This window comes from Stegostoma tigrinum, chromosome 6 (assembly GCF_030684315.1).
Source record: "Stegostoma tigrinum isolate sSteTig4 chromosome 6, sSteTig4.hap1, whole genome shotgun sequence".
In the NCBI taxonomy this organism is placed as follows: domain Eukaryota; kingdom Metazoa; phylum Chordata; class Chondrichthyes; order Orectolobiformes; family Stegostomatidae; genus Stegostoma; species Stegostoma tigrinum.
In genome coordinates this window covers 43,726,579-43,749,927 of record NC_081359.1, presented here as the reverse complement: position 1 = coordinate 43,749,927, position 23,349 = coordinate 43,726,579, and the positions used below count along the sequence as shown (strand labels likewise).

Sequence of the window (23,349 nt, the reverse complement as noted above, 5' to 3'; positions counted from 1 at the left end):
AACTTCTGCTTGTAAGCTAGGAGGAAATAACTACACTGATTGGATTTTCCAAAGCATGGGCAGGGCTGGGGCAGTAGGTGTCTTTGATAGTTGTGTAACAGCAATCTAGAATGTTTGCTCCTTGAAGGAGGTGGTGTTGGTAATACTTTGGTTTTACCTACTTGAGGTTGACTGAGTTGAAGTCAGCAGCCACAATTAATAGGCCTTGGGAATATTGTCTCCAGGGTGTTTGTAGTAGCATAAAATCTTGTCTAGAACACTTGTTACATTGGCATGTGATAGTACATAGACTGCTGACAGAAATTAACTAGTAGGTTGGAGGGATGGCACTTAACTGTAAGGTAATCTCAAGCTGGGGAGAAGTGGCTTGCTAGGGTCACTACATCCTAGCACCAGGTGGTATTAATCAGGAAGCATACCCACCACTCTTCACCTTACCAGAGAGTGCTGTGTAGTCCATGAGGTGTAAGGAGAACCTGTCAGCTTCTAGGGTACCATCAGGAATGGCAGGGGTGAGCCAAGTCTCTGAAGCAAAGCACAGTCTTGCAGTTCCCTCTAAGAGGGAAGTCTCAATCTAAGTTTATTGATTTTGTTTTTGATACCTTGGACATTTGCTAGGAGTATGACAGGGAGGGAGAGTCTTGAAATCACTTTTTCCAACCTTCAGGCCAGCACATCTTCCCCCATTTCCTTGTAGTTTTCCTGCATCTCCAGTCCGGAAGTCAGTGCTGCCAGCTTGCAGCTTCAACAGGCAGGAGAGAGAGTCAGGCCCAATCAGGCTGGGCCTTCCCCAAGGTGGCACATGAGTTTGGGCCTGAGCAGATTTGGTCTCCTCAGGGAGAGGTCATGGTGGAGGAATTTCCGGTCCTAGATATTGGAGGAGTGTGTCTTTACCTGCAGGTAAGAGAGAGTCAGGCCTTGATGGGCTGAGTCTCGACAGAGTCTGGTAGTTGGGGGAATTGGGGCAGGTCTAGGTTGGCTGGGCCTCCTTGATATTGAGTTGCTGTAGTTGCTATGGTTCGTGTTTCCAAGTAGCTGATACAATGCCAGACAGCTAATATGGCCATCTGCATGGAGAATTTCTTGGACAGGTTCTTAGTGAGTCCAAGATGCAGTCAATTGCTTTTTTGATAAAAGCAGATGGTCTCTGGAGCCCACTGCCTCCCTGCCCTTGTGGTAGTGGTAGAGGGCAGAAAGGGAGATGTTGCTGAGGCCATTCTTCCTTCCTCCCCCCCCATCCCACTTCAATGAGTGAAATGAAAATCCCAGCAACTGGCTTATGGTCTCCCTAAATCCCAATGTTAAAAAGGTCTGGAGATGGCTGTAGCAATAGCTGTTGAAGTTGTAAGTGTAAAGAAACTACTCAGCCTATGAGGTAAAGCCAGTGACTAAAAGAAGACACTGCAGATAAATACAATTTAAAAAGATAAACTAGGTGGTAGTGGCATACAGAATTTAAATAACATGGCATCAATAAATACATGTTTGAGAGCTTTCACAAAGGTTAGATTCATACATTTCTACTCAAGCAACAGGGTCTTTCATTTAGAGGTCTGTTTGCAAAGTAAATGCAAGTTATCCAACTAAAGCAGCTAGAACATATTGTATGTCAAATTTGCTTTCATAAAACACTGCCTGAGTTTCACAGCAATAATAAAAGTTATTTTGGAATCACTGAGGAACTGCAAAGGGAAAGACCCTGATGGGAGTTGCATTCAGGTTCTCTAGCTGTAGTCAGTATTTGGACAGAAATTAAGTTAGATAGAAAGGGCATGTAAAAAGGTATTACTACAATCATAGTAGACTTCAGAGAAAATCAAGTTGATAGAGGATCCTAAGGAATTTGTGCAATATAAGATGGTTTTGTTTTTATGGAGCAGCTTTTCATAGCTGCCACTAGAAAACAGGCAATTCTGGATTTGGTAATGTATAATGAAGCAGACTGGATTTGGGAGCATTAAGTGAATGAATCCCTAAGGCCCAGTGACTATATAATATTAGAATCCACTGAAGTTTGATGGAGAAGCTTAAATCAGATGTAGTGCTATTGTAATTGAGTGTAGGTAACTACAAACAGAAGGAAGAGTTGGCCAGAGTTGATTGGCAGGGGAGCCCAGCAGAAAAGACAATGGAGCAGAAGTAATTCAAGAGACTCAGCAGAAATTCATCCCAAGGAAGATGATGCTAAGGGAAGGAGGAGGCAACTATGGCTGAGAAAAGAAGCCAGGAACAATATAAAAGATTTATAAAATAAAGTGTCCACTTTCATTAGGATGCCCTGTGGGGTCACATACTCCACTTGCATCATCTTTTTTCATTCACAAAAAAAGGGTGTCATTGACTAGACACTATTTATTGTTCATCCCTAATTGGAGGGCAATTCAGAGTCAACCATGTTTTCTAATGACAAAGCCAGTTGTAGTACATTAAAGTCCAGGTGGGCTTCAACTGGTGGGCATTTTTGCCCCCATTAATCATACATACTAATGAATCTATTTCATGGAGGGCTAACCCAAAATTAAAATGCTTCTGCCAATCATCTTAACCTTGTCAAAAATTCCAGTACAGATTCTCCTGGTTATCAAACTGCCAAATAAAACCAATAGCATCTCAATTCAAGGAAGACTGGTATCATATTTCCTAATTAAATCTGTCATCTGTTAAGTTTTAGTTTCTAGTGCCTCAGGAAAAGTTAAGCTCCTAATAACAAAACACTGCAGGTCCACAAAACAGCCAAAAGAATTACTCATTTTTCATCTGCCATTTGCACTGAAAAATTAGCACAATTTTTTTTCCCCACATACTAGGAAAAATTTTTCCAAACAGGATCAAACAAGTCAAACTTACCAAAAGATATGATGCCAGAAATGCTCACCCCAACTCAAAGACACAGTTGCAAGCAAATTTTCTTTAGGAGCATACTGTTGCTTCTCATCACCACTGAAATAATTCATGGAGGCCAATATCCCATCACCAAGCTACTCTTTATTTACACATGACCCATAACCAGCTAGCTCAGAGCCAGACTCTAAGGTGAGGAGAATCCTTGAGACTCCTATTTATATATATGTCAGCTAGGACTCCCTGATTGGCTCAAACTAGCAGCCACAATCATATACTTAATGAAATCCATTTGGCCAGCCTTGTTTCAATCACTACAATTACCTGACTACATACATATTATCAGTTTCTAATAACATGCTAGCTTGTTCATCATTCTGATGTCAGCAAAATTGCATTTACTGTGTTTTCTAGACTGTGAATGCAGTTGTGCAGTAAGAATCTTGTAGGTACACTGTTATGTAAATAGACTACCATTGGGAGCCTTAATTTCCAGATTTGTTTTGTGATATAAATGAGGCAATGCTGTTGCTTCTGGAGAAGGAGCTTGTCACCTCAAAGAGTGATCTACTTTGTAAGACTGGAGGCTGGGCACTTGCAATAATCAATAAAACTGGCCAGTTTTCTACACCATGCCTCAGAATTCAATGATATTTACCCTTCACAATATCCCAAACTCAATTAGGCATGGGAGTCAACAAACTACATTCAAAACTGCTGTAGTTTAGCACCTAAGTAACTCCTTTGAGTCGATTGCACTAATAAAACAAGCAGATTTGGAGAATATGAGCAGTTTCTCCTCAAAGCATACATCACATGTGGAAAATGTTTGATTTCCCAAATATGAGGAGAAATGGTTTTGATTTTTGTCCTTTAGCATGTCAGCCAATGCTAAAAATAATATTTAATTTCCATAATTGGAATGCAGTGTCTCTGCATTTTCCAGGTTTCCAGGGAGGCTGTTCTTTCTCATTAATTTGTGCATGGGGAATGAAAGGTACAGCAGCTCACAAAAGATAGTCACCTCTTCCTTCAACATTGGTAATGCAGTGGAGGGAGAAGGATAAATAAATGCCCAGCCTTTAGAGGAAAGATTGAGCTGGCTAGGGATGTGCTAGTGGAATGTACCCACAGAGTGAGTGAGTGGAAGTCAGCAGGGAACAGAATGTTAATATGGTGGACATTAGAATGCAATGGGATAATAGGGCTCAATTTATTTGGGAGTTTTTATAAGATGGAACTTAACTGGCCAACAGTGACTAGGATGCGTTAGCCCTGCTGAGTTTCTCTGGCATTTCCAGATGTTGTCCTTTTTTCATTTTAAGAAGTGTTTGACCATGCACCACATTAAAGTGTGATGAAACCTTATAGTATATTGATATTATTGTGGGAACCTGGTTGTCTCAAATAGAGAAAGGGAGACCAGGGCCCGAAACATCAGCCTTCCAGCTCTTCTGATGCTGCTTGGCCTGCTGTGTTCATCCAGCTCTACACCTTGTTATCTCAGATTCTCCAGCATCTGCAGTTCCTACCTAATGTGACATGCTGCTGTTTAGGGAATGAAATGTTAAGGAAAAGTATAGAGTTAATGGCAGGACCCTGACCAGCATTGATGTAAAGAGAAGTCTTGGGGTTCAAGTCCGTAGTACTCTGAAAGTGACCAACACAAGTAGATAGGGTGGTAAAGAAGGCATATGGCATGCTTGCCTTTACTGGTCGGGACATTAGTACAAGAGTCAGGATGTCATATTGCAGCTTTAAAAGACTTTGGTTGGGCCACACTTGATACAGTGCTCAAATCTTGTGGCCACATTACAGGAAGGATGTGGAGGCTTTGGAGAGGGTGAAGAAGAGGCTTACCAGGGTGCTGCCTGGATTAAAGGGTATGAGCTGTAAGGAGAGATGAGAAAATCTTGTTTTTTTTTCTCTCTGGAACAGCAGAGGCAGAGGGGAGACTTGATATTGCGATAAAATTATGAGATTCATAGGTAGGGTTGACAGTCAGAATCTTTTTCTCAGAGTTGAAATGTCTAATACTAGGTGGCATGTACTTAAGGTAGGAGGGGAAAAGTTCAAAGGAGATGAGGGGGCAGGTTTTTTAACAGATTGGCAGGAGTCTGGAACTGCCAGTGGTAGTGGTGGAGACAGATACGTTAGGGACATTTAAGGGACTTTTAGATATGCACATGAAATGCAAGGAATGGAGGGATATGGGCTAAAAGCAGGCAGAAGGGAGCAGTTTAATTTGGTGCCATGTTCAGCACAACATCATGGCCCAAAGGGCCCGTTCCTGTGCTGTTCTGTTCTTTGTTATGTTCTATTGAAAACCAACAATAGAGTGACATCACAAATCACTGCATGATGCGATGCTGCAAAAGAAGCTGATTGGTGGTTGGGATTGGAGAGTATTTAGTATGTGTTTTGGTCTCCAGGGTTTTCTTATAATTTCTTAAAATGTATAGGTACTTCAGTATTAGATTGATATTAGTGTTTTTTTTTCATTTTAGTTAATGTAAAAACAAAATATCATTATGGAGCTGGCTGGAGTGGACTAGGAAAGAAGTTTTGCAGCAAAAATGGTTGAGGAACAATTGCAGGCTTTTAAGAAAACAGTTCATAGTTCACAGCAATGATATATCCCAGTGAGGAATGATTCTAGGAAGGGGATTTAACGACTGTGGTTAACATAGGAACTCGGGAAAAACATAAAATTAAAAGAAGAAACATACAATGCAGCAAAGGTCAGTGCTAGGGAAAGGATCAAGAAAGTTTTAAAAACCAACAAAGGGATGACCAAAAAATAAAGTGGAAGAAGATAAACATGGAGGCTAATGTCAAGACAGAACTTCTTCAAATTTATAAAAAGGAAAAGAGAAACCAAAGTTAACACACTGGGGAAATGGAGAGTCAGGAAATGATAGAGGAGTTTAATAAATACTTTGCATCAGTCCTCATAGTAAAAGTCATTAATAGGCAGGTAATTATAGGTCTGTTAGCTGTCTGCCTGGGATAGTCACGCCCTTCAGGCTCACGTCCTTCCTGATGGATGCGGCGAAGGGCTCCACACAGCACACGAACAAGGCAGGAGAGAGCGGGCAGCCCTTCCTGACCCCAGATCTGATAGGAAAACTGTCCGATTCCCACCCGTTGATCGAGACTGCGCTAACGATGTTGGTGTAGAGCAGGCAGATCTAATTGCGGATGCCCTCCCCAAACCCCAATTTGGAGAGGACGTCCCTCATGTAAGCATGAGAGACCCTGTTGAAGGCCTTCTCCTGGTTCAGGCTGACGAGGCAGGTGTCCACCCGCCTGTCCTGTACGTAGGCGATCGTATCCCTGATGAGCGCAAGGCTCACAGCGATCTTCCTGCCTGGCACAGCACAGGTTTGGTCAGGGTGAATCACCGACTCCAGGACAGACCTGACCCGGTTGACTATGACCTTGGCCAGGATTTTGTAGTCCATGTTCAACAGTGAAATGGGACGCCAATTCTTAATTTCTTCCCTCTCCCCCTTCCTCTTGTAAATGAGGGTGATGATGCCCTTCCTCATGGACTTGCACATTTCCCCTGCCCGAAGTGTGCTATCGTACACCTCCAGCAGGTCCTGGCCGACCAGGTCCCACAGAGCGGAATACAGCTCGACCGGTAAGCCGTCGCTTCTGGGAGTCCTATTCCTCTCCAAAGACTTGAGGGTTCTGGTCAACTCATCCAGGGATATCGGCCGGTCCAGCCACTCCCTCGTGCCATCGTCTAAGACCTCCGTGATAGACGACAGGAATGACTCGGAGGCCGTGCTGTCCGTGGGCTTCGTGTCATACAGTCTGGCATAGAAGGATCTGCTGATCCTCAAAATGTCGGGCCGAGACAACGTCACAGAGCCGTCATCCTCCTTCAGCCGGCTAAGCACAGAGCTCTCTTTGTGTACCTTCTGAAAGAAGAAACGCGAGCACGTCTCGTCCTGCTCCACGGAGCGGACCCTGGACCGGAAGATTAACCTGGAGGCCTCCGCGGCAAAGAGTGAGGCTTGCTGGCCCCTCACCTCGGAGATCCTCCGTGACATCGACCCCCATCAACTGCTGAAGGAGCAGGTTCTGCACCCTTTTCTGCAGTCGCGACAGCTTTCCCCGCCTCTCTCTCGCCTTCCGAACACCCTTGAGGACAAAGAACCTCTTGATGTTCTCATTCAGCATCTCCCACCAGTCGCCCGGAGACTCAAAGAGGGGTTTCACGGTTCTGTAACTGGCGTACTCCCTCTTAAGCTCCTCGACGTTCTCTGGGGTCAACAGTGACGTGTTGAGCTCCCACGTCCCCCTGCCGGCCGGCTGGTCGTCCTGTAAGTGACAGTCGGCCAGCAGGAGGCAGTGATCAGAGAAGAAAACCGGCTTGACGCCGGTGGACCTGACCGAGAACGCCCGTGACACAAACAGGAAGTCTATCCTTGAGCGAATAGACCCGTCTGGCCATGACCAAGTGTACCTCCGCGGCGCTCCGTCTGCAGGGGTGCTGAAGACGTCGAGCAGCTTGGCGTCCTTCACCGTGCTCATCAGGAATCTGGACGTGACGTCCAGTTGACTTCCCCTCACCCGCTGTCCCCGCGTCGGATCTTCCATCTGCATCGATGATGCAGTTGAAGTCTCCGCCCAGGATGACCGGCCTGGACATAGCCAGCAGGGGTGGAAGCGGCTGCAGGACGGCCAACCGCTCACTCCGTACCGCTGGGGCGTACACGTTGATCAGCCTCAGGGGAGCGTTCCTGTAGGTGACGTCAGCCACTAGGAGGCGCCCCCCCCCCACCACCTCCTGAACTTGAGAAATGGTGAAGTTGCGCCCCCTGCAGCAGAATAGCCAGGCCCGAGGAGCGACAGTCATTACCCCCCGACCAGATCGAAGGCCCACAGGTCCAGGCGCCGGACCATTTCCCGTACCTACCGAGGTGCGGTATCCCGCACTCCTGCAGAAACAGGAGGTCCGCCTCGATGGTGGTCAGGTAGGCCAACGTGGATACACATCTTGCGGTGGACCTGACACTGCGCACATTAATGCTCGCAACTCGTACCCCCATTGTGGGCAGTGACCGCAGTACCCTCCCCAAGTCCAAGGTCCAGCCCCTCCATCTGTCCCTTCATGCCCATTGCCTGGGCTAACTGCTGGACGCTCTCCAGGCTCAGGAAACCGTCTGTGCTGCCTTCCAGGTGGCATCCCCCCGTCAGGGGTGCGGAGGCAGGAGGGTCCGGCTCCGGGTCAGGCTGGGGACGCGCTGTTTCCTCCTTCCTGCCTGGAAGTTCCGGGGGGCTCTCCAGTGCTCCAGCGGCACTTGACTGGGTGTCGGAGGGAGCCTCAGGACGCCTCCCGTCACCTTGAAACGGGGTGCTGCTTTCCTTCTCCCTCGAGATCTTTAACTTCTGCTTCGGGTGGGCCCTCTCCGAATCCCCTTCATCAGAGGAGCTCTTATAGCCCCCGCTGTAGCTGCCTCTTCCCACCTGACGGTTGCGGTTCCTGGGACCGTCGACGCACCTTCCTCCTCGCTTTCCGGACTGTTGTCCACTCCCCTGGGTCGCCTGTCGCCGCCTCCATCGACTCCTGGTTGTCGGGGGGGATCGGAGCCTGCAGGGGTGCTTTGCTGGCCTCGGGCCCATCCTGCGGGGCTGGGCCCTCCTGCATGGCCTGGCCCTCCTGCACATTAGTGGGGTCCTTGCAGGGCGCTGGGGCCTTCCTCTCCTCCGGGGTGGCTGGCCCCGCATTGCCCCTGCCGGCGACCTGGGCATAGGTCGTCCCCCGCCGCGGGCATGCCCTATAGAGGTGGCCCGCTTCCCCGCAAAGGTTGCAGCTTTTCTCTTGTGGGCAATCCTTTGCAAGGTGTCCCTCCTCCCTGCAGTTCCTGCAGATGGTGGCTTTGCAGTCGGCCGCCACGTGACCTGACCTACCACAGGCATGGCAGACTTTAAGTTGCCCTGCATAGGTCAGGTAGCCCCTGCTCCCGCCGATCGTGAAGCTGGACGGTGGGTGTACGACATTCCCATCCGCGCCCATCCTCAGCGTCACCTTGACCTGCCTCTTACTCGTCCAGATGCCAAAGGGGTCCATGATGTCAGTTAGGTCCCCTTCCACCTTCACGTACCTTCCAAGGAAGGTCACGACATCAACTGCTGGCATTTGCGGGTTGTACATGTGTACAGTCACCATACGGCTCCTCTGCGCTGGCATCACAAACAGCAGGACAGCAGTCAATACAGGGAGGGGGCCCTCACCTCCTTTCTCCTTGAAAACCTCCAGGAAGCGCTCGCAAAGCTTGGCACTCCTGAAGGTCACGTCGTAAAAACCTCCTCCGGGGAAATCCTGCAGGCAGTAAATGTCCGCAGCAGCGAACCCACAACAGTCCAACAGGACCCTCTTCACGAAGAAGGTGCGGTCCACAGGTGCACCTTCATCCACCTTCTTTACAGAAACACGGATGGTGTTCCGGACCCTCTGACCTGGGGCACGAGCACTTGCCGCAGCCATTGTTGCAGGTTGGCTACTCCCCTGAACCAGCGTTAGGCCGAAGCCAGCATTAAGATCCACTGGTTGCAAGGGTGCACAGCCAACCCGACGTCCTCCTTTCACCTCCAAGACAGCACTCTCCTCCTCTCGGTCCACAAGAGAGTGGGTCTTTATTGTGTTCCAGATGTAAGCTGGTTCACTGAGCTTGCCGGTTTGTTCCCAGATGTTTTGTCACCGTTCGAGGTAACATCAACAATGAGCCTCCGATGAAGCGCTGGTGTTATGTCCTGCTTTCTATTTATCTGTTTAGGTTTCCTTGGGTTGGTGATGTCATTTCCCTTTCTTTTTCTCAGAGGATGGTAGATCGATTTGGAGCCAATGTGTTTGTTGATGGAGCTCCTGTTGGAATGCCATGCTTCTAGGGATTCTCGTGCGTGTCTCTGTTTGGCTTGTCCTAGGATGGATGTGTTGTCCCAATCAAAGTGGTGTCCTTCCTCATCTGTATGTAAGGATACGAGTGATAGTGGGTCATGTCGTTTTGTGGCTAGTTGATGTTCATGTATCCTGGTGGCTAGCTTTCTGCCTGTTTGTCCAATGTAGTGTTTGTCACAGTTCTTGCAAGGTATTTTGTAGATGACGTTTGTTTTGCTGTGACACATTTGCATGGATAGAAGATTGGTTAACTAACCGAAGTCAAAGAGTGGGGATAAATGGGTGTTTTTCCTGTTTGTAATCAGTAACTAGTGGTGTGACTCAGTGATGAGTGTTGGAACCTCAATTGTTGCCAATTTACATAGATGATTTAGATTTGGGGACCAAGTATAGTGACAAAGTTTGCAGATGACAATAAAACGAGTATGGGGCAAAGTGTGTAAAGGACACTGCATAAGGATATGGATGGGTTGGGGCAAGAGTCTGGCAGATGGAGTACAATGTTGGTAAATGCAAGGGGCATCTGTGTTTGGAAGGAATAACAATAAAATGGGCCATTATTTAATCATAAAAGTTTCAGCATGCTGCTATGCAGAGGGACCAGTGTATTCTTGTGCATGAGTCGCAAAAAGTTGGCTTGCAACTGCAGCGTTAGTTAAGAAGGCAAATGGAATATTGTCCTTCATTGCAATAGGGATGAAGTTTAAAATATGGATGTTACACTGCAACTGTATAGGATGTTGGTGAGGCCACACCTGGAGTACATTGTACAGTTTTTGTCTCCTTACTTGATAAAGGATATACTGGCACTGGAGGGGATACAGAGGGTGCTCACTAGATTGATTCCAGAATTGATAGGGTTGGCTTATGAGGAGAGATTAAGTAGACTGGGACTTCACTAATTGGAATTTATGAGGGGGTATCTTATAGCAACATATAAAATTATGAAGGGACTAGATAAGATAGAAGAAGGGAGGTTGTTTCAACTGACAGGTGAAACTAGGGGCATAGCCTCAAAGTAAGGGGGAGAAGATTTAGGACTGAGTCAAGCAGGATCTTCTTCTCCCAAATGGTTGTAAAGTTGTGGAATTCTTTGGCTAGTGAAGTACTTGAGGCCAACTTATCAAATATTTTTAAGGCAAAGAGAGAGAGATCTTTGAACAGTAGAAACAGGGTTATGGTGAACACGGGAAGGGGGTTAAGGTAAGTGGAACTGAGTCCACGAGAAGAGCAGCCATGATCTTATTGAAAGGCAGAACAGTCTCAATGGGCCAGGTCATACACCTACTCCCATTTCTTAGATTCTTATGACAATAGCTGCTTTATCACTTCCCGAAAGGCTACTTCTTGATTACATAACTATTTCCAAGCCTGATCTTTTTTTCACCAGCAGGTGTAGATGTGCCAAGATGGAGGCCAGGTTATATACGAATTTTCTGGACGGGTGAGTTGAAACAGCAGCAGGAACACCAATAATGGCCAGATGTCTCTGCCAGCTGTCTTAATCTTGCCAAAAATCCTGATTTCAGATTGCTCTGGTCTCAAACAGCCAAATAAAACTGATAGTGTCTCAGAAGAAGTTTGGGGCTATAATATTCCTTAGCTAAATATGTCAACTCTTGAAAGCTTTTAATATCTAATGCTTCCTGATAACCAAAAATGTCGTGGATCCATTAGCAGTCAGAAGGATTATTTGTTAATTTTCATCTGTCCCGATGTCATTTGCTTGGAAAAAATAATGCATTATTTCCACATACTCAGCCCAGTCTTTGACAGCAGGATTGAATAAGTCAAGCTTCTCAAATAAAAGCATGATGCCAGAAATGCCTACCCTAACTCAAAGATGACTGTTGCAAGTGAATTTTCTTCAGGAATATGCTATCCAACTCTTGTCAATGCTGAAATAACTACACAGAGTCTGGGGAGATTTTGAAGCTTGTGAAGTTCACATTGATACCATTGGGCTGCAGTGTGGAGCAGACAAGGGAGTCATGGAGAGAGTGGTCTCTCCGGAAGGCAGACAAGGGTGGGGATGGAAAAATGTCTTGGGTGGTGGGATCGGATTGTAGATGACGGAAGTGTCGGAGGACTCCCTTGTCCGCTCCACACTCCCCTCCAACCCCACCACACCCAGCACTTTCCCCTGCAACCGCAGGAAGTGCTACACTTGCCCCCACACCTCCTCCCTCACCCCCATCCCAGGCCCCAAGATGACTTTCCATATTAAGCAGATGTTCACCTGCACATCTGCCAATGTGGTATACTGTATCCATTGTACCCAGTGTGGCTTCATCTGCATTGGGGAAACCAAGCAGAGGCTTGGGAACCGCTTTGCAGAACACCTCTGCTCAGTTTGCAATAAACAACTGCACCTCCCAGTCGTGAACCATTTTAACTTCTCCCCCCCACCCCCCGTTCCTCAGACGACATGTCCATCGTGGGCCTCCTGCAGTGCCTCAATGATGCCACCCGAAGGTTGCAGGTACAGCAACTCATATTCTGCTTGGGAACCCTGCAGCCCAATGGTATCAATGTGGACTTCACAAGCTTCAAAATCTCCCCTCCCCCCACTGCATCCCAAAACCAGCCCAGTTCGTCTCCTCCCCCTACTGCATCACAAAACCAGCCCAGCTCGTCCCCTCCCCCCACTGCATCACAAAACCAGCCCAGCCTGTCTCAGCCTCCCTAACCTGTTCTTCCTCTCACCCATCCCTTCCTCCCACCTCAAGCCGCACCTCCATTTCCTACCTACTAACCTCATCCTGCCTCCTTGACCTGTCCATCTTCCCTGGACTGACCTATCCCCTTCCTACCTCCCCACCTACACTCTCCTCTCCACCTATCTTCTTTTCTCTCCATCTTCGGTCTGCCTCCCCCTCCCTCCCTATTTATTCCAGTTCCCTCTCCCATTCCCTTCTCTGATGAAGGGTCTAGGCCCGAAACGTCAGTTTTTGTACTCCTGAGATGCTGCTTGGCCTGCTGTGTTCATCCAGCTTCACACTTTGTTATCTTGGATTCTCCAGCATCTGCAGTTCCCATTATCACCTCCACATCATATCTTTTGTTTGTAATTCAATAATTGATTTTGATGAGAATATAGGAGGCATAGTTAATAAGCTTGCATATGTCACCAAAATTGGTGGTATAGTGGACAATGAAGAAGACTATCTACGATTATGAAGAGATCTCTATCAATTGGGTCAATTGGCTTACAAGTGGCAAACAGAGTTTAATTTGGATAAATGTGAGGCCGTGTAATTTGGTAAAACAAACAAGGGCAGGACTTATACAATTAATAGTAGGGCCCTGGATATTGTTTAGAACAGAGAGATGTAAGGGTTCACATACATAACTTTTTGAATTTTGTGTCACAGGTAGACAGAGTGGTAAAGAAGGTGTTTAGCGTGCTTGCCTTCATTGCTCAGATCTTTGAGTATAAGTTATGACATCATGTTGAGCTTGTACAGGATGTTGGTGAGGCCTCTTCTGGAGTACTGTGTGCAGTTCTGGTTACCTTGTTATTAGAAGGATATTATTAAATTGGAGATAGTTTGGAAAGGGTTGATTGTAAATGGTTAAGCTTGGTTGGACAGATGGAATTATAAGGAGAGGCTGGATAGGCTAAGTTTTTTTCACTGGAGCATAGGAGGTTGATGGGTGACCTTATAGAAATTTGTAAAACCATGGGGGGCATAGATAAGTTGAATAGCAAAGGTATTTTCCCTAGGATTAGAAAATCCAAAATTAGGGTCATATTTTTGAGGTGAGAGGAAAAAGTGTTAAAAAGGTCATCAAGAGCAAGGTTTTTGCTTATAGAGTGTTTTTTTGTATGGAATGAGCTGCCAGAAAAGTGGTGGATGCATGTACAGTTGCACCATTTAAAAGACATTTGGATAAGTACATGAATTGAAGGCAAGTGGAAATGTGGTTAGCATGGACTAGTTAAACGGAAGGTCTGTTTCCATGCTGTATGACTGTATGACACTATCTCTTGCCCTTTTCTTTGATGATAACACTGCATTCATTCTACTCCAATTCTCTGGGACATCTCCTGTGGCCAGGGAGGAATTGAAAATTTTGCAAGCTCCCCTCTGCTATTTCCTTCTTTACCTCACTCAACAACCTGGGATGCATTTCATCCAGCCTGGGAGATTTATCTACTTTTAAGCCTGCCAGACCACTCAGAATCCCTTCACTGTCTACTGTAATGTTTTTAATTGTACATAGATTTTCTCCCCGATTTCAATACCATTATCAACGTTCTCACTTGTGAACACCAATCCAACATGTTCATTTAGAACCCTATTTACATCCTGTGACTCCATGCTCAAGTTGCCACAGTGATCCTTAATGAGCCCACCCTTAATGTACCTGTAAAACAATTTAAGATTTTTCTTTATTAGCCAATATCCTTTCATGTCCCCTTTTAGCTGTCTTAATCTTCCTTTCAAGTTCCGTCTTGCACATTCTATACTCCTCTTGGGTTTCTGCAGTTTTGAGTGCCGGAAGTAAGCCTCCCCTTTTCTCTTAATCCAATCCCTGTACATCGACTGAAATCCAGGATTCACAGGATTGGAATGTCCCACTCTTCTTCTTTATTGGAACATGGCCCTTAGTCTTCATTTTACTCTTCGATCTGATCAAAACTTTATGGTTCTATTGCACCTACATGTGGCTGACAAACAACTGTCTGGAAGAGTAGTTTCCGCAGACAACCCATTATCAATTTGAGAGAATCCTGCATGTGTGTGCAGAAAACAAGCTTAACCATTTGCAATGGCTTTCAACCCAAGGAGTGAAGTGAATGATCCATGCCAGCTTTGTCTTAAGGGTCTTGCCACTGTAAATGCCAACATTCAGCTAATACAATTCCTTCCACGAATTAGCAATGGGGAAAAGACCTAGTGCCATGAGAAAGAGGCATTGTTGGTGATCCATGTAGTCAACAGCAGGGCATTGTTCATCAGGACATGGATGCAGTGCATATGTGGAAAGTTGTATATTCACCTCCATTCTTTAGTACAGTCCTCTTATTCTGTCTTGAAAGACATTTCAAAGATTTATATCATCCGTCATTTCCACTTCACTTGCAACAACAGTTTGTTCTATTTGCCTCCCACCTCCCTGATTAGCCACTATTACCCCAGTACAGAATCACAGAATAGCTGTTGTGCAGAAGGAGGCCAACCCATCATGGCTACACCAGCTTTCTGAAGAAGCATCATGACTTAATGCCTGCCCTTTGCCCATAACTCTGCACATTATTTCTACTTAAATAACCGTCCTCTTGAAAGCTATCAATTGATCCTGCCTCCACCACACTTCAAGAATCACTGAACCACTCATTGTATGAAAATGTTTTTACTCACATTGCATTACTTCTTTTACAAATCACTTTAAATCTCATTCTTGACCTGTTTTTAAGTGGTAATAGTTTCTCCCTGTCTACATGTTCAACTTCAATTCAATTTTTTGGCCCTTTTTGTCTCTATTCTTTTGTGGTATATGGGGTTGGTAACAAGGCCAGCATTTGTTGCTGACTCCAAATTGTTCTGAGTGGTGTGCAAGAAAATTTCAGAGAGGAGCTGAGAGTCACCAAACTTGTTTGTCATGCTGCTTTGGTATGACTGATTGCAACAATTTAGAATGAAGCTGAACACTGTGGAATTGTCAGAAAACCACCAAAGTCCTACTTCATAATGTATTTAAGTTCCTGATTGGACCCCAGAGAATGTTGTGTGTACATCATCTCCCGAGTAAATTCCTACAACAACATTCTGAGCCTGCAAAAACTACCTTCAAACTAAAATCATTTTCCAGTTTATTAGATAGAACTCAACATTGCAGAAGGTTTCCACTTGTCTCCTACTGCCTTCAGTTTTAAGACAGTTCGTTATTGCCATACTTAGATAAATCCCATAATACTGGAAAAATAAGTTACTCTTCCATTTCTTTTAGCATTCAGCTTTTCTTCCATGTCTGGTTCAAAGCTTTGATGAATTGCTGTGGGAGAACCTGAATTGTTAACCAGTAAGCACGTCTTTGGTGAGTAAGTTTCTGAGAAGAGCATTCTGTTATTTTATGGCTAGGACATATGTGGGCTATTTTCTACTTTGTTGTTTGATATCAATGCCACAGCTTCACTGGAATAGCTTGGCAAGAGGGGCTGCTGATTCAGGTATATAGGTGTACAAGATATTTGTGAGACCTTAGGTGGAGTATTGTGTGAGTTATGGGTGCCACATTATAGGAAAGATGCAAATGCATCAAAGAGAGCGCAGAAGCTATTTACTAGAATAGTCCCAGGACTAAGAAACTTCAGTTATGAAGATAGATTGAAGAAGTTGGAACTGTTCTCCTTGGAGAGAAGAAGGCTGAGAAGAGATTTTAAAGATATTTCAAAATCATGAGTGAGCTGGATGGTGTAGATAGGAACAAACTATTCACACTCGCTAAAAAAAAATAAAGTGACATGCAAGCAAAGCAAGGGTGATGTGAAAGAAAAATGTTTTCACACCGTGAGTATTTAGGGCTTGCACAGAAATATGTTAAAGCAACATTATCATAAGGAAGAAGACAACCAAGAGCAAGTATGTCAGGTAATAAGAGAGAAGGGAACAACAAGGGCAGTGAGGAGTGAGGTAGAATCATAGGTAGGCAGTTCACAATATGGACCTTCTACAATTCCACTAGCCAATACTGTTCTTTGGGACAGTTAGACAATGTGGTTTTGTACTTCGTGGAATGGTATGGGGAGGTCCAGTCAGGTTATTTACAAAATTCAAGAAAATCAGTAGAATTACACCTGGATGTACTATATTAGCCAGACTTGATGTGAATTTAGGCAAATCAGTACCGAGAAAAGCACATCCTTATCGGTTAAACCTGGGAAAATAAGCTTGGTGGAAACAAAGATTCAATGCATGCTAGAAAATCACCTGATTGTACCTAACCAAAGCTGATATAGCTCATCAGTGGTGCCATTTCCTAAACCAAATGCGTCAACTAGATACTGCATAAATTACACTAAAGTAGATACAGTAATGAGAACCCAATTTCTCAGGGAGATGGCTGTATTGATAAAGTTGGCAGTGCATTATTCCTTTCTTACATTGATTTATTGAAAGTTTACTGGCATGTGCCTTTAACATCAAGAGCTAAATGTTGAGTCATGGCATTCATATTTAGGAATGCCACAAATTCGAAAAATTTGTACATCAATTTGTAACTGCTGCTTTCCACTAGTAGTTTATTTAGATGATATTGTAATATAAAGCAACACACAAGAACATGTACAACAAGTAGTAAACCTGTTAAAATAATTATATATTACATGTGATGAAGAGTACAACTAGAGGCCATCAATACAAGATAGTCACCAAGAAATCCATAGGGAGTTCATAAAAAAAATTGCTTAAAGAGTGTTAAGAATGTGGACTAATTGAAGCAAACAACATAAGTGCATTTAAGGAGAGATGGGACAATCATTACCAGGGAGAAGGCATTTTGATTTATATTTAGCTGAGAAAAGATGGAAGAAAGGTCAAATGGAGAACAACTATTGGCAATGGCCAGTTAACAGGCCAATTAAATTATTACAACAGCCATGTCGTCCAAACACTTCACATCATATTCATTGAAGAAAAGGTTACATCTGCATAACCTCCCATCTTAGATGGTGTGTCTGACTATTCTAGAAAAGGTTTCAGTGGACACTGTGGTGATTGGTGCCAACAGAAGTAATGATGCACAAGGTCTACTCTGCGTTATTTCTGCTGACCTCTCCCTCATACCACATATTTTGTATGACTCATTTAACCTATCTAACTTAACTCAAGTAATGAACCTAATCTTACACAACCCATATTATCCAATTGCAGACTCTTTGGGGGACTTACAAGGGATGAAAAATTCAGACTTCTTGGTGTGACATGGAGAAGTAGATGTGAATTCAGCAGTGTGTGTGTGGTATATTTACTCTGTGGCAGGTTCATACTCGTAACATGTTTGCATGCCATGAACACTCATTAGCCTGAACAAATTTTAATAGTCACACTCTCAGGACAAAAGTCTTGTAGTATCTAATTCCCATCACTTAAGGGTGAATACACCTAATTAACTTTGTGCAATTGTGTTTAAGGTGAGTAGTCATTCCAGGTTTAACTCTGGCACAGGGGTGCTGGGTGAGTCCATGTGTGTGCAAAGGTAGATGTTTGGACACAGTGAGTGCAGAGGAGAGAAGCAACAAACATCCTAGGTGTGGTGGTGCTATAAAGGGTAGGATAGGGTGTGATTCTTAATGGGATTTGAGGGTGAATGATGGTCGGTGGAATGATGCTGTCAATATTAAGGTCTTATAGGTCAAATTCGGAAGTGTTGGTTGATGGAGAGAACATTCACAAGAGTGAGTTTGGATTGGGTTGGTAGAAACAGGTTAATTCCAGAGTCACATGTTCAGAGATCTCATGGGGTACTCCAAAGGAGCTAATGAAAACATTGAGAGGGATAATAGGAATTCACGGTCAGAGTGGGCAATTTGGGTTGTCATGGGTGAAGGCGAAGAGAGATAGAATGTCAAAGCAAATGGTGATCATGCACAGGGTGATGGAAGAATGTTCAAGGGTTACACAGCAGTGGCAAAAGGTTATGTTTGTTAGGTCAAGGGTGATGGAGACAAGCATGAAAGTACAGTAGGAGGGTGGAAGGTACAGAAACAGGTTTGGAAATCCACTGGCACCTTATTGACAATCTTGTAGAAAATGGATCCCCTGATCATGCCATAACAATACCTCGAAATTGGACTTTGATATTGCAATTAATTTAAAGTTGTAATATTTATCCACCAGATACCCACTAAATACTCAACAAAATATTAGAGCCAGTGCATTCATGTAGAAGTGAATTTTTAATTATCAGTCATCATTACTGCCAAAACACACTTCTGACGCAGTAAATTTACATTTATAGGCGTGGAGTCGCACTCCTTTACAATTTGCAACTCAATAAAAACTGTTATTTCTTGATTCTGTCTCATTTTTTTCTCTCTCTCTAAACCCCATCATTCCCAATCATATTTGGTTTCAGTACATGATTTGAATATAATTAAAAACCCAAATCTTCTGGTCTCCTAATTGTCAGACAACAGACAAATGAAAATTCATATCAGGTCACAACACAATTTCTAACCCACTACCCTCTGTAAATATTACCCAACCAGTTTAAAGTTCTGATAGACAATTCCCCTCCTCCTTGGACACCCATGTAAATCTCTCTGATTCCAAGTTGGAGACTTTGGACAGTGTCATGTAATGTATCCAGCAAGAAACATCTGACTGAAAAAAAAAACACTTCTAGCTTCCAGCTAGTGACATAACTGGGGGATATCATTTACTTTGATATCCCCCTCAACTCCTTGAGAGTCCCCTAAAACCCTCTGGGCTCCCAGCTACTATCCAACCAATTTTCTGACCTCACCCTAGTTACATCCAACCTCCTACATGCATCCCAACTACTGATCTGACTGCTGACTACTCCCTATGGGATCCAACAATGCCAATATCCAACTATTCCTCCTGCTGCCTAACATTCTCCTGATCAGATCTAAATAGCCCATTAATGCATATCCTCCACAGCGCAACTAGCCCCAGACTGACGCACCCCACCTCATCCACCCTACTCACCTATGACCTTGCCAAACTCCACCCTACCCAGCTACCACCACCCTACTCAACTATTACCTCACCCACCATCGCCCTACATGTATTCCTCACCTACCTCAACCCGACTCACTTCCCCAATCCAGCCTACCCATTTACCACACACACCTTCCCTTCCTCCCTCAAATCCCGCCGGCACCCTATTCATTCTTTCACACATCCATCCATTCGTCACCATTCAGAGTGGATGGAACACGTGGCAGCTAATTCTGCAAAATGAGGCCATTGTCCTGTCTTCCTACCACCTGGACACCTGTCCGCTGCCACCAGGTCTCCCAAATGGCTACTGCCCCTTGCATTTCTGGCTTGGAAGACCCAGAAAAAAATGTGGAGCTGCGACAAGTCTAGGCAATGTTCAAAAGGAGCGGCAGTCCAACAATGGGGCAACAAGAAACACAAGAGAATGCTGGAGGAACTTGGCAGGTCTGGCTGCTGAAGAAAGTTTTGAAGAATGTACTCCAAATGTTAACTTTGTTTCTGTCTCCACAAATGCAGCAAAACCTGCTGAGATTCTCCAGCATTATCTATTTTTGTTTCATATCTCCAGCATCCACTGTACAGACTTTCACATTTGTACAGCTGTTGGGAAGATCCCAGCCTCTTTAAATCCTAAATAAAAACCAAAAGAACTGCGGATGCTGTAAATCAGGAACAAAAAAACAGAAGTTGCTGGAAAAGCTCAGCAGATCTGGCAGCATCTGTGAAGAGAAAATCAGAGTTAACATTCGGCACCGATGACCACCATCGCCTCTCCCAGGAAACATCGACTTTGTTGCTCCTTTGATGCTGCCTGGCATGCTATGTTCTTCCAGCTGCGCACTGTGTTGATTCTGAGTCCTGCATCTGCAGTTCTTGCTAAGTCCTTATGGTGACGTAGCTCATTTGAAAAGCGGCAAGTTCGATGCCTGAAAGCCTCTGGGGAGATTGTTTACCCAGCACAGCGAGATGCAAACAGAATTCTTTTTGCTGCACTTCTGTTACAAAAAAAAATATGACAGATGGTCTTTCTCTCCACATTTCTAGGAATTTCTATTACATAACAATGCTGAGAGATCCGGTATCCCGCTTTTTAAGTGAATGGAGGCATGTCCAAAGAGGAGCTACTTGGAGGGCTGCATTACACATGTGTGATGGCCGGACCCCGACACCGGATGAGCTTCCGACCTGCTACGCAGGGGACGACTGGTCAGGGTGCAGTTTGCAGGAGTTCATGAATTGCCCTTATAACCTGGCCAACAATCGCCAGGTCCGTATGCTCGCTGACCTAAGCCTGGTGGGCTGTTACAATGCATCCACCATGGGAGCCAGCAGGCGCAATGAAATACTCCTGCATAGCGCCAAGACTAATCTGAAAGACATGGCCTTCTTCGGACTGACCGAGTTCCAGAGGAAGACCCAATGTCTGTTCGAAAAAATCTTTCAGCTTAGGTTCATTTCGCCGTTCACCCAACTCAACAACACCCGGGTGGCCAGTGTGACGCTGGACCGGCAAACCCGAAAGCACATCGAGCAGCTGAACTTTCTGGATGTGCAGCTCTACGACTACGCGAAGGATCTCTTCCTGCAGCGTTTCCAGTACATGAGGCAGAAGGAGCGCCAGTCCGAGAAAAGGAAGTGCCAGAAGCAGGGAACGCACGGAATCCCGACAAAGCGCAAAGACAGCGTGATGACAGATGACTATGCAAGTCTGGTAGAAAGGTGGTGACTAATTCTCATCCGCCCCTTCGTTCATTCATCCTGGGCAATTGACATTTTTAAAAAAACACACGTGGGGTCTGTGTGAAACCTGCAGTAGCATCATTCTGTGTCAAGCCACAGTAAACCTGTCTTGCGCTCTCTTTGTCGCTGGAATTTTAACTCCAGTCTAATCTTCGCCTCTACATTCTACGCAATTCCCAGGCCCCATCTCACTGGTACGCTCTTTCAGTTCACCCTCGGTTCAGTTCATGTTGTGGGAAATTTAGGGTCGATATTACTCTCAATGTTATGAATTAGAGTCATAGACTCTGAGTTGTACAGCACGAAAACAGATCATTCGGTCCAACTCGTCCATGCCGACCAGATGTCCTAAATTAATCTAATCCCAATTGCTAGCATTTGGCCCATATCCTTCTAAACCCTTTCTATTCATATTTATACACCCACCCAGATGCCTTTTAAATGTTGTTATTGCCTCTAGCCTCTAACATTTGCTGTGGCAGTTTATTTCATACACACACCATCTTGTGTGTGAAAAAGTTGCCCCATAGGTCCCTTTTAAGTCTTTCCCCTCTCACCTTAAACCTATGCCCTCTAATTCTGGACTCATCCACCCCCAAGAAAAAGACCTTTACTATTCACCCTATCCATGCCCCTCATGATTTTATAAACCTTTGTAAGGTCACCTGTCAGCTACCAATGCTCCACAGAAAATAGCCCCACTCTATTTAGCCTCTCCGTATAACTCAGACCCTCCAACCTGCAACATTCATGTAAATCTTTTCTAAACCCTTTCAGGTTTCACAACATTCTTGCCATAGCAAAGAGACCAGAATTACATGCAGTATTCCAAAAGTAGCCTAACCAATGTCCTGTATAGCCGCAACATGACATGTCAACTCCTAAATACAATGCACTGACCAACAAAAGCATGTGTGCCAAACATCTTCATCACTATCCTATCCACCTGCGCTCCAGTTTCAAGGAACTGTGAATTTGTTCAGCAACACTGCCAGGACCTTATCATTAAGTGAATAAGTTGTGCCCTGATTTGCCTCTCCAAACTGCAGCACCTCAAATTTATCTAAATTAAATTCCATCTGCCACTCCTCAGCCCATTGGCTCATCTGATCAAGATCCCATTGTACCCTGAGGTAACCTTCACTGTCCACTACACCTCCAATTTTGGTGTCATCTGCAAGCTTACTAACCATACATCTTATGTTCATATTCAAATCATTTATATAAATGATGAAAAGCAGTGGACCCAGCACCGGTCTTTGTGGCACAACACTGGTCACTGGTCTCCAGTCTGAAAAGCAACCCTCCACCACCACCTTGAAGCCAGTTCTGTATCCAAATAGCTAATTGACCCTGTATTCCATGTGATCTAACTTTGCTAATCCGTCTACCATGAGGAACCTTCTCGAATGCCTTACTGAAGTCCACATAGATCATGCCCACTGCTCTGCCCTCATCAATCATCTTCTTTACTTCTTCAAAAAACTCAGTCACATTAATTCATTGCACGAATTCCATTTAATTGTCAAAGGTACTTTGTCAGACAACAGGCAGTGCAGGTTCAGGAACAATATATATAACTGTGGAATTGTGACAAGTACATCCATGCATCAGGTCAAATTCAACACCAAAATAACTACAGCTACTGCCATATTACAAGGCCACGTTTAAAAAAAATCTGTTGAAGTTAGCTCAATATTGTGACATTTTTTGCACTTTCATGTTATTAACGAAATTTGCATCAATAAAGCACACATGATTTAATTATAAGCCTAGTTGATTGCCTTTCTGAATGTTCCAGCAAAATATTGGTCACCAGATTTAATTGAATTCATTGTTCTTCCTTCAGTAAACCTAAGGCCCCACTGTTTCTTCTGTATCCACTAAGTTTTGATAAATGGGAAAATGAGTAGGTTGAGTCATTAAGATGTAACAACACAGAATGAGCCCGTTCAGTCCATAGAGTCTGTGCTGACTTACCATAGAGCAATACAGCAGCACAATGACCCATTCCATCTCCATGCCCCTGTGAAGTTATTTCTCTCAAGTGCCTGACCATTTCCTTTTAAAATCATTAATTGTCTTGAATTCCATCTCCCTTATAAGCAGTGAGTTGCTAACTTTTCCTACATTGCTTTTAAAAGAAATGGGTTTTTCCTG

At 44.6% G+C, this 23,349-nt stretch overlaps 1 protein-coding gene across 1 annotated transcript in view; it reads left to right on the top strand.

The window, feature by feature from the left end:
• The window catches only part of LOC125453241 (heparan-sulfate 6-O-sulfotransferase 3-B-like), a 48,895-nt gene extending 25,942 nt beyond the window's left edge, over window positions 1-22,953 (top strand). The window contains 1 exon segment of the mRNA XM_048532558.2: window positions 20,494-22,953. Within this exon segment, the coding sequence (XP_048388515.2) occupies window positions 20,494-21,175 (682 nt within the window). The 3' untranslated portion in view covers window positions 21,176-22,953.
• The last annotated feature ends 396 nt before the right edge of the window (window positions 22,954-23,349 follow it).